This window comes from Felis catus, chromosome D1 (genome assembly GCF_018350175.1).
Source record: "Felis catus isolate Fca126 chromosome D1, F.catus_Fca126_mat1.0, whole genome shotgun sequence".
NCBI classification, from domain to species: domain Eukaryota; kingdom Metazoa; phylum Chordata; class Mammalia; order Carnivora; family Felidae; genus Felis; species Felis catus.
Window position 1 is genome coordinate 28,615,075 of NC_058377.1, and position 12,154 is coordinate 28,627,228.

The following is a 12,154-nucleotide window of genomic DNA, read 5'->3' on the forward strand; positions in this document are numbered from 1 at the left end:
GTAAGGGGGCCTGGAAAAGAAAGAAGATAACAAAAAATTACAGCTTATAACTATGTCAGAGACTGCCCATCTGTCTGAAGGGACAAGAAGTCTATGAGAAACTATTGAAGATGGCAGACTGATACTTTCAGACAGCAGCACAGTGTCACTATGCAAAGGGAAGGTTTTGTGTTTGTTTTGTGCATAGAAACTTGCCCTGATTGGAGAAGAGTTTGCAGTTCTTCTCAGTGTGGGGGTTCTTTATTAAAATGACTTAGAGAAGGCATAGAAGTAAGAGTTTAAAGAGAACCAAGGAACATAGATACAATGAGCTAGGGGAAAGAAAGGAAGATCCATCACGTGGATGGAGGGAAAGGAGGGCTGAGATAGGGGGAGCAGATGGGGAAATGGAACAGATGCAATTGCTTCTTGAATTGCGATGCAAGAGGATCTGCCCGGAAGAGAGGGTCTTTCCAGCCAGGGGGATCGCCTAGGAAAAGCAGACTGTCTGCTTCTTCAGTGTGTGTGCCCTTTAAAGCAAGCAACACTGGGGACATATAAAATGAGAGAAAGGGAGGGTGGAATAAAGGGAAAATTATTGTCGTTCTTAGATGATTTTAAAAAGCGGTGATTGGATTCTTTTATTCATTACACATCATAAAGGACCCAGGCTGTGTTGCCCATGGTTTTAAAGTCTAGGACCCTATTAAAACCTTTCTTGTTAGTAACTCTGTGCTTTGGAAAACTCCCTAAGAAAAAAAGCCAATTTAATCAAGGTGAGATTTAACACAAAGAAAAGAACTGATCTTGCCTTTCTGAAGAAAAACTTTCAGGATCAAATGGCTTATGGTTTTCATTTACCTAAAGAATCCCTGTGGAATTAGCAGTTGGAGGGAGGGGATCTTTTCATTTGCTTGCAGGGCACACCCAGATTCTTTTTCTTCACACTGAGTCCTGACTGCTTCCTTAGCTCTATAAAGAGAAATAAATTTTTAAAAATCATGGTGTGTGCAAGAAAACCCATGAACTAACCGAGGGGCAAAAACAAATCTACCTAATATCTGAACGTAGGAAAAGATTGGTTGGTTTATCTTGACCCTAGCAGATCCTTTTCTTAATGACCGGTAGAGTATCTTCGATTGCCAAATGGTAGTGTGGTACAGTGAAGGGGGATGCTGGAGTCAGGAGACATAGGTTTGAGCCCAACGTCTGCATGTTCAATATCCCTAAATTAAGTAAAATAAGTTGTCTGAGCCTCATTTTTCACATCTATAAAATGGAGGGTGCAGTATTGCATTTGTGAAAAAAAAAACACCAAAACATCATTGAGTTAACTCAATATAAGTGTATGTCTTATTTGCTGAACAGTCTGAGTGTTTCTGATTGTTAGTGAGGAGAGAAGTCCTGCTCTACACAGTTGCTCAGGGACCCAGTCTAAGAAAGGTTATGGTTTCTTTAACACATGACATCCAAGAGGACCCAAAGCACTAGTTGCTAGCCAGAGGAAGAGGAAAGAGCACAGAGGAGTACACTTGGGAGGTTTTAAGGGTCATAATGGTATGTGTCATTTTTTCTCACTTTCCTTTGGCTAAAATGCAATTACTTGGTATACCTGGCTACAGAGAATCTAGAATCTAGCCTACTGCCGAGAAAAAGGAAATCTAGCTGAGAAAAGGAATCTAGCCTACTGCCAAGAAACAATAGGAAATAGATATTATCATACCGCTAGCAATCATACCTATAATATCTTCACCAGATACCCATTTACACCCCTTTCAAATATTTAGAACATACACAGTCCCAAGATAGACAACTCAAAATTCAATTTAACTATTACATCCAGGTCAAAGTCCAAGATCTCTTGGTGTATTTACTCCTTTTCTTCATGACCAGACATGGCTTTTTCATGCAAAACTAAAAGGGTTGCCATCCCTCATTTCAACTTCCTGTTTAATAGGGTCACAGGACAGGATTATGAAATAAAATGCTTGGAAATTTTGGAATTTGGAAAAGAGAGGAAATAGAGATACAAAACAGTGAGGGGTTTGTGGTAGTGGTGATGCCTTTGTCCTGGCAGCTGGAGACATTTCTTACGTAGATTCTGATTCTGTTCTCCAGGAGGAAATTTTTTGTCTGCAGTTGCCTGGGAAGTCTACCCACTGGGTAGCTCTTTGTTCAGTATCTTCCACGACCTCATCTAAAGTGGTCATTGTTGAGCACATCCTCCTTGGGGCTGAATGGCATATGTGCAGCTCATTTTCTGTGAGTGCATGTTGGAGAGCTTGCAATTGTCTACAGTCACAGGCTCTCATTGTTCCTTTGACTACACAATTCCTTCAACAATGCCATAAACTTCTGCTCTATGTTTTTGTTCAGGCAAATCCATTTGCCACATGAAAAATCTCAAAGGCATAAATGGCTATAACTCTGAAGCCTACAGTATTTCCTTCCTTTTGTGCCTGTGCTCCTCTCTTCCCACTTAATGTGGCTACATTAAGGTGGTCTGAAAGAAAAGACTTGGTAAAGAAGTTGATGACCATGATTTGGTATTTGCCACTAAAGTGTGTGTCCTTTTGTCCAACTGAGAAGTCTTAATGGGCCTTAGCTGTTTAGAACTACTTTCTGTCTTCCCGATATTTGGGATCCAATTCAGTTGACTTCTCCAAACCAGAGAGGCCTGAAATTTCTAGAATCAATCTTTCTCTGCATCTTTCTTACTTTAGCTCTCATTTTAATATCTGATTAAAAACTGGCACATTTTTTCCTGAGCTCATCTCTTTTTTGTAATCATTTGTGTAAACAGAGAGGAGTAATTAAGACACATAAACACTTTGGCTCTTTCTATCCATTTTTTTCTAGACCTATGGGCTTGGTTGGCACTTAACTGGCCTTAGAAATTATCAGAAGTGACAGTTTTATCAAATGTTTGCTATTCTAAAACTGGGATTTCCAGCCTTCTAGCTCACACTATCTGTTTCACTGATATCTATTGACTACAAAAGCCATTAACATATATTTTTGGTTTATGCCAAAACTCTATTCCTGGTACCAATTTCAGTATTAATTAGGGTCACACTAGTTATCATAATAAATAAATCCCCAAATCTTTGTGGCTTTACAATAGGCATTTATCTCTCACCATTTAACAGATCTGTATGGTGCTATTGGTTGTAAAATGTGGAAGGCTTTACCTTGTGTGCTTAATCAGGGATGCTGAATTTTGGAGGCTTTTCTTTTCTTTTTTAAATTAATTAATTAAATTAATTAATTAATTTTGAGAGAGAGAGAGAGAAGGGGAGGGGCAAAGAGGAAGAGAGGGAATCCCAACTAGGCTCTGCACTAACAGCATGGAACCTGACATGGGACTCAAACTCAAGAACACGTGAGATCATGACCTGAGCTGAAACCATGTCAGCTTAACCATCTGAGCCACCCAGGTGCCCCTGGAGGCTTTTATATCTTCAACATATGCCTACCAAGTTGGCCATGGTTATCAGCTTTTGGCTGGGGGAAGGGAAGACACAAAGCAGCACATAAAGGAAAATTTAAAGGGCCAGGTCTGAGAAGTTACGCATGGCACTTCCACCTTCATTCCAACAGGTAGAACTTGGTTACAGCATCACACATAATTGCAAGAGAGGTTGGGAAATGACATCTAGTGAAGTGCCCAAGAAGAGAAAGCAAGTTTTGTTGAAGAGTCATCAATGTCACAATACCCACCGTTTTTTGTGGTAAGGATTCAATGGGCTGTATGCAAAGGACCCATCATGATGAAAACACACTTAGGTACTTGGTAAGTGTTTATTCTCTTCACCTCCCTGCTCACTCTAAATAGCTCCCAGGTTATCCAGTGATCACTCAATAAACAGAGACTAAATGAATTAGTAGTTGTAGTTATTTCTCCTCTGAACTGGGGACTTTTGAGATCTGGCCTTGATTTGGACTGAACTATGTTCAATCTCTTTGGATCTGATTTTCCTTTGAATAGAATCATCTTTTCAGGAAATTAGACTATTTTCCAAAGAACTCCATCTGGTGTATTGGAAACTGTTTCAGAGTTGAAACTTTAACCCTGACATGTCCTTTGGCCACTAAAGATGATGCCCCTGAGGACATGTCTATGCTGGCTATTAACATAAAATAGCATGGCAGAAATCAGATGAAAGTGATCTGCTATGATTATTTTTACATCTGCTGTGCTGATTTTTAAACATACCTACCTTACACAAAAGCTTGATTTTCTTTTCCCCAGATTTTAAATGACTTTGTCAACTACAGAAATAACTATAAAGGACCTGTTTTATTCCATTTCGTTTCTATACTTGTTTATAATGTTGGCTTTTTAGTCTATTTGTTTTATTTTTTTCTGTATGGTTATTTTTTCCAGATTTATTGAAGTATAATTGACAAATAAAATTGTAAAATATTGAAAGCACATGACCTGATTGTTTGACATATGTATACATTGTGAGAAAATTTCTCCCTCCCATGGAGTTAACAATTCCATCACCTCTCATATTTACCTTTTCTTTTTTTTTTTCCATTTTTGATGAGGACAGTTTGCTACTCTCTTAATAAACTTCAATTATGCAAACAGTGTTATCAACTATAGTTACCATGTTATACAGTAATCTATATATTCATCTTATATGTGAAACTCTATAGCCATTTACCAATCTCTCCCTGTATTCTCCATCTCCTAGTCCTTGTAAGCACTCTTCTACTCTCTGTTTCTAGGAAGTTTGATTTTATTTGTTTATTTATTTATTTATTAATAGGGTTAGGGTTAACATGTTGTTTAATTTATTTTGAGAGAGAGAGAGAGAGAGGGTGTGAGTCGGGGGGGGGTGTGTAGAGAGAGAGAATCTCAAGCAGGTTCTGAATTGTCAATGTGGAGCCTTGTGTGAGGCTCATACCCACGAATTGTGAGATAATTACTGCAGCCAAACCAAGAGTTGGATGCTTTACCAAATGAGCCAATCAGTAGCCCTTTTTTTTTTTTTCAATTTTTTAACATTTTATATATAAGTGAAACCATGCAATATTTGTTTTTCTCTGGTTTATTTCACTTAGAATAATGACCTCCAGGTTACCTATGTTATCACAAATGATAGGATTTCCTTCTTTTTGAAACTGAGTAATATTACATTCTGTGTGTGTATGTAGGAGGGAAGGAGGAAGGAGGGAGGGAGGGAGGGAGGGAGAGAGAGAGAGAGAGAGAGAGAGAGAGAGAGAGAGAGAGAGAGATTGGGGTCCAGGATAGGAAGTAATGTGCAGGCTGTTGGAAGAGGAAAGAACACAGCCCAGAAAAGGTGCAACATCACCTAGAAAAGCAGGTGGCACATCTCCCTTTTACAGATTAAGAAAGTGATGCTTTAAAAGACATACTTATTTGTCTAAAGTTACATAACTAGCAAGTGGTGAAAACAAGATATTAATCAGGTCTGCACCAGTGATTTTTTAAAATCTATACCAGCGATTTACAAACTTCTTCATATCTACCTATAGAGATAACCATAGTTTAATTATAATGTTGTTCAGACAGGTGCTTGTACATTTGTATTTATACATACTCAAACAGAAGTATTTACTTTCTCATGTGTAAAACATTCTAATATTTCCTATTCTATTCTGTTCTATTCCATCCCACCCCAGTCCTATTTCTTAATTTGATTTTGACCCATTGAATTGTTTTTGCAGCAAAACAACTGGGTTGCAAAGCAGAATTTGAAAGTATTTGCTCTTTGTCTTGTTCCATGGTATTGAAAGGTTCTGGGGCCCCAGAGCACATGCTAAGGATTTGGAAGACTTATCGAGGAGATAATATTTGGTTAGGCCTTGAATGATGGGTTGGATATAAGGAAAATATTTAAAATAGTAAACATTTTACCCAGTCAGGCAATAGTACTTATATAATTTAGGTTTCTATCATATAATCCAGATACTTGGCATTTTATGATGAAGCTGAAGGAAAATAAAAATGCTCTAATGTGTGGCTTTCTTCATAATAATGATCCATCAGTCAATTGCTGTGTCATTGTCATTCACTTGGAAAGTAACTATTGAGCTGTAATTATATATTAGGCAGTGGGTTCAGCACTGAAAACATATATGTCTACAGCATGTTGTTTACCCTTAGGGAGCAAATGTTTGAATGCTTCTTTCCATGAACTGATCTGGCAACTAATCCTTTGAACTGTGGGCATTAAACTGTATTCCCTGGTCCCTGGGGAACTGGTGTTCCTCTTACTTGGTTATATGCTTGGTGTGTGGGATACAGTATTGCTCTCTCCTTCCGCCATCTTGAAATGGCATTTATAAGTTAAAACACAGCCATTCATTGTGGCCTGATGACATATTGATTGCATTTGTGGGTTTCCTTTGTTAAATGCATTCCATGTGAATGATGGTTCTAGAGATGGTAAAGTAGGTTTATGGGTTTTATCATCTCTTTTGCTTGAGATCAGGTTTTTTCCCCCCAAAATCAGAGGAATGAAAGTTGCCTTATCCATTTAAGTTGGGGATTATCTAGAGAAGTTGATATATGTGGCTCCCTGCCCACTACCTTCATTTTAACAGTTTTCTGGGTCTGATGGATTGATTACCAGAGAGGAGGTTAGGAAGCTGAGTTTAGGCAACAAGGCCTCTGACAGGAAGGTTTCAAACAAAAGCCCCTATTTTACATAGACTTTCAATGACTAAAACATAATACCCAAACCATTAACATATATTTCCTTATTTTAAGCCTGTAGTATTTAACATGCATTATTTTGGGATGGATACATGACAAACTAAGATATATAAACACAGAATAAAATAGAAAAAATATCACCTTTCTAATCCTGTAAATCTAACAACAAGTGGCCTGAAACATTCTGTACATTTTTTTAATTTGTTTATTTGTTTTGATTTAATAGATACAATAGAGTTTATCTCAATCACTGAGATATGGTGCTAAATATGCTGCTGCTGATTCCATTTTATAATACTTTGGTCTGAATATCCTTTGAAGATAGCTCTGTGTTATATGCCTCATTGTGCTTTATAAAAATTAGCTGCTCACAAATATACTAATTGACAATTCAGTACCAACTAATACATCAAAACAGAAATTTGTAATTTATAAAATACTTTCATATGCATTTCACCATTTGGTTTAAAAATCAACAACAATTTATTTAATGATATGTTCTTAGAAAGTTTTTCCAAAGTATTCAACTTACTCTTCATAGAATAAAATTTCAATATGAAATCTCAATAGTTATACATGACATACAAGAAACTGATTCTTGTTAATTATTCACGTAACTTGTGGAATCAGAAAAATGCTAATGTGCTAGGTATTAGTCCAATGATTCTGGGCTTTCATTATGTTTTTTGGAGGAAATAGAGCGTAGTGAATCTGGTGGGTATTTAAGTGAAAAATTAGTTAAGAGAGGTTCTAAGGTGTATTAGTTAGCTTTGGCTAAGTTACGTGGTAATAACAAATGTCACCAATATATCAGTGACTTACAAGCACAAAGGTGGCTTGCAACTGTGTTTTATATATAATTTGTTTTTAAATTTTAATTTGTATATTTGATATTCCTTAATATATATGGCCTATATTGAGCCAAAGTAGTTTCTTTCTTCCATTTGTGGATATAATCCTTATTTTATGTTATTTTATTAAGATTCTCATTTTTGCATATACATGTATGTGTGTGTCTAAAGTCAAGCTCCTGCGGACCTCTGCAGGACCTTATATATACACATATATATACACACACACCCATATATATACACAATACACACACATTCATTCACTTATTTATTTGTTTATTTATTTATAAATGTGCGTGCACACATGCTCTGGCCTATTTTCTTGTGTGCATGTTACAGCGTGTGTATCACACATATAGAATGTGATTTATCAGGTAACTGAGTAGCCCACCCACTCTAAAGCCAAACAAAGATTCAAAATGAAATACTCTTTATTTTTAGAATAGAGCATGTATGTGTGTACATATATGCATAAACATATGTGTATGTTTATATAATATTATTTATTTCTGTATTTATAAATGTACATGCACATAAACATGGATGCATATACACTCAAATTTATTTATTTATTTAATTTCTGGACTAAAGTCTGAAGGAATCAGTTTTATTTAGGATGTGCATCTTGCTCCAGAGAGAAAAGAATGAAAGAACCACATTATGGCTCTTAAAGTTTCCATTTTACAGTGGCATTGACAGTTCTATTCATTGCATTGGCCAAAGCAAGCCAAGTGACCAAGACTGATGTCAGTTGTATAGAATGTATAATCTTTTCATTGGGAGAAGCTTCAAATACTTGGAACAATAAAATGATATGCACCATACTGTTATTATATATAGTAAGAATATTGAGATCTGAACATTAGAATAATTAATCTCACATTGATTTTGATCCTCTCAAGTAACCATACGTTTGGCAGAATAGATGTTATTCAATGTGTTTTATAGGCAAGAAAAAAAAAAAAAAACTAAGGCTAATTTTTTTTTTAACATTTTCAAGTCTCATAGCTGGTAAATGGCAAATTCTAAATTTAAACTGATCTAAATCTGACTCTCTTTATAACCTAAATCTAAATATGATACTCTTCATGGCCATGCTACATATGTGAGTGTCTGTATTATGTCAGAAACTAGAATGGAAAATGGAAACATCCCAGCCATGGGATGCTGGAGAATTTGTTTCTAAATTTTCACTTGTATATTTCATATTTCTTAAGATGACCAATATTGAGCCAAAGTAGTTTCTTCCATCTGTGGATATAATCATTATTTTATGTTGTTTTATTAAGATTCTCATTTTTGCATATACATGTATGTGTGTGTATCTAAAGTCAGGCTCCTTCGGTCCTCTACAGGACCTTAACAAAATATTCTTACATATCCTGCTAAAACTGCTGAGTTTCAAATCAGAAATTAGTTCTGATTCTGTTGATGTAAACCTGAACAGAGAGGAGAAACATAATCCACCTTCCTGCATTATTAAGATTTCAGATATACAGTTTTGATAAAAGCTTGCAAGTACAAAATTTGCTATCAAGCCTAATGTAGCATAGAGGATTTTGTCTGAGCTAGCAAAGGATCACATTTTCATCTCCTATGAGGCAAGAACCGAGCTCTGTAAACTATTTTCTACATGCATGCTCTACTAAAAAAAAAAATTCATTTTGAATCTTTGTTTGCTTTCAGAGTGGGTGGGCTCTAAATCCAGTTGCCTGATAAATCACCTTCTATATGGATAATATACACAGTCTCTAACTTAAGTGAAGAACATTGACTTCTGATACAAGGCAAACCAGTGCTGCACAGTAGATGGACTAGATGACTTACTCAGTTCAATTCACATTAGTACTGCAGTGTGTACTGTAGAGGAGATGCACTACCCTTCCAGCTGTCAGGGAGTTCTTGTTGAAGAGATGAATTATACAATCTTGGGGAGATGCTCCTGAAGCAGGATTGAAAAGAAGCTTTCTCCATCTTACCTACTTTATTTTCCCTAAGATGGGAAGAAAAAAAATCTATCTACTATGTTGCATAGTTGAGAACAGTAGTTCCATAACAAGAGAGTTTGGTTTGGAGGTCTGAGACTGTAGGTCATTATAGGACAGAGATAGTCACTTTTTGGACCTTTTCTCATTTGACATCCTTTTCTGATTAATTAGTAGTTAAAAGGTGATTCTTTAAATGATCACTTCAGCCCTTCATTAAATATACAGGTTATTATTTGTGCCCAGAGCTGTGCTGAGAAAGCCATATAAGCACAGCCCTTCCCCTTTATCTCTAAGTCCAATGGGGACAAATCAACCAATGACTCCAAGGCCATGTAGCAAGAGCAATGTCAGCTTTAAGTACAAGTTCTTTTGGGGCAGAGGAGAAGAATTTTCTAGATTTAAACATCCTGCTAAGGGCTTCTAGCAGAAGTGGTCCCTGAAATGAATCTTCATGGATGGGAAGGCTAATTACTAAGATTACAAAAGTGGAGGAAGAGCATTCTATGACATGTTGTATATGTCATAGTATGCACACAAGAAAGTAGAACAGAAACAACAGGTAAAAGTAGTCATGAGGAGTTCTTAAGTAGAATGGGACTGTGCAGAATTTTGGAGGAGGAGAAAAGTTGGTGATGACGGTAGACAGGTAAGATAGAAATTGAATTCATGAGGGGCACCTGTGTGGCTCAGTTAGTTGTGTGTCCAACTCTTAATTTTTGCTCAGGTCATGATCCCAGGGTTGTGGGATTGAGTCCTGTGTCAGGCTCCACACTTAGCATGGAGCCTGCTTAAGATTCTCTCTCCCTTTCCCTCTGCCCCTCTCCTCCACTCGCACACTCTCTGTCTTTCTAAATAAAATAAATAAATAAAAATGAAATAATAATTTAAAAAAGAAATATAATTCGTGAAGCTATTATAGTCCATTACTGGTCTATTATCTGTGTGATTTTGGACTTATGTATGGAAACACATTCAGTCTAGCATAGGCAAGAAAGGAAACTTCCTTAAAAATATTGGATGCTCTCTTGGAGTACAAATTCAGGGCTATAGCTTGGCTTCAAACATTGGCTGCCACTGAGAACAGGGATGCCATCAGGAACCCCTGTTCTGCTGTTCCCTTTATGGGTTCTTTATTCTCCTCATTAATGCATAACTGCTTGTCTACATGTCTAACCCACATGATGCAACACAAAAGGCAAGACCTTACATATACAGCCACCCGGAAAGATTGAATGTCTCTCTGTGTTCACTAACAAATTCTCATTGAAAGGAAATTGGTTTGGTCAGCTTGAGTTTGCTTATACCACTTCGCCTATGGCTAGAAGACAGTTTTGTTGTGTGAATATTGTTTCTGTGACCACAGTACACAGGGGAATGGTTGCACTGGAAATCCCTAGAGAAAGAGACTAAATTTTACAAAATACATGTAGTATATTAGTGGGTCACAAATAACAGACCACTGATGAAGATACCTCACAATAACTTCCTGAGTTTTGGAGCATATCCCAGTATATTTATGGGTTTCACCTGCTAAACATTCTGATTCATTAGACCTGAGATGAGCTCTGGGACCTGCATTTTTAAAAAGTTCAGTAAGTGATTGTAATGCCCAGCTAGAGTGAGAACAATATTAAGAAATTTAGATTTTAGGGGGCCTCTGGGTGGCTCAGTCAGTTAAGCATCCAACTTCGGCTCAGGTCATGATCTCACAGTTTGTGAGTTCGAGCCCCACGTCGGGGATCCATGCTGACAACTCAGAGCCTAGAGCCCACTTCAGTTCTGTGTCTCCCTCTCTCTCTGCCCCTTATCCACTCACATTCTATCTCTCTCTCTCTCCTTCAAAAATAAATAAATGTTAAAAATAATAAAAAAAATAAATTTACATTTTTTCTCAAAGAAGAAAGGAAACCTCAGGAAGAAGAAGGAAGTGTATGGAGTAGATTTGCATCATAGTATAACCTACTTTGTCAAATAGTTTGGTGAGGAGAGCATAAGAGTGGAGTGGATTCTGAGGAGTTTATTTTGTTCATGAAAAGGGACGAAAGATACTATCGAAGGCAAAGCACTACAATAGAAAGGAAGGAAAGTTAGAAGGTAGAACTGGCAGTTTGTTGCCATCAGTTATAACTGGGGATAAGTGTATGTAGACCAATTCCCATATTTTTTTTTTGCATGGGTAATGAGGTAATCAGGTGATATTAGCAATTGGATATATGGGAGTTTAGGAGCTACAGATGAGGCTTTTGTAATAATTGTTTGCAAATGACAGACGAAGACATTGTGTGCAGATTTCTGATGGTGGATGCAATTAATTAAGGACAAAGGAGGCTGTGAGTTTTGGAGACATCAAAAATTAACGGAAGGGTAAGAAGTTTGAGAAAGAGAAACCAACAAGGGGATACATAAACAGAAGTAGAATATAAGTCAGAAGAGACTGGTATCCTTACAAAGTAGGGAGAGATTTTAAAGAAGACAGGATTAGCTAAAAGTGTGAAATATTAAGTATAAAAATTGTACACTGGGTTTTGCTAGTAGCAGGTCAGTTATGACCTTGAGGAGAGCAGTTTTGTTCTTTAATATTATTTTCACACATCTGTCTTCTCCATCTAATGGTGAATTTTGTCCATGCATTCACTGAGTAAACC

At 36.8% G+C, this 12,154-nt stretch overlaps 1 protein-coding gene across 6 annotated transcripts in view; it reads left to right on the top strand.

Moving 5' to 3' along the window:
- The window catches only part of NTM (neurotrimin), a 943,500-nt gene that overhangs the window by 614,613 nt on the left and 316,733 nt on the right, over positions 1-12,154 (top strand). The window contains exon 1 of one of the 6 annotated variants that reach the window (XM_045038540.1): positions 3,732-3,772. The exons of the other annotated variants lie outside the window; for them this stretch is intronic. Coding sequence (XP_044894475.1) covers positions 3,747-3,772 — 26 coding nt within the window. The 5' untranslated portion in view covers positions 3,732-3,746. Of the gene's footprint in view, positions 1-3,731; positions 3,773-12,154 lie in introns of those variants that run through there. 6 annotated transcript variants of the gene reach the window in all.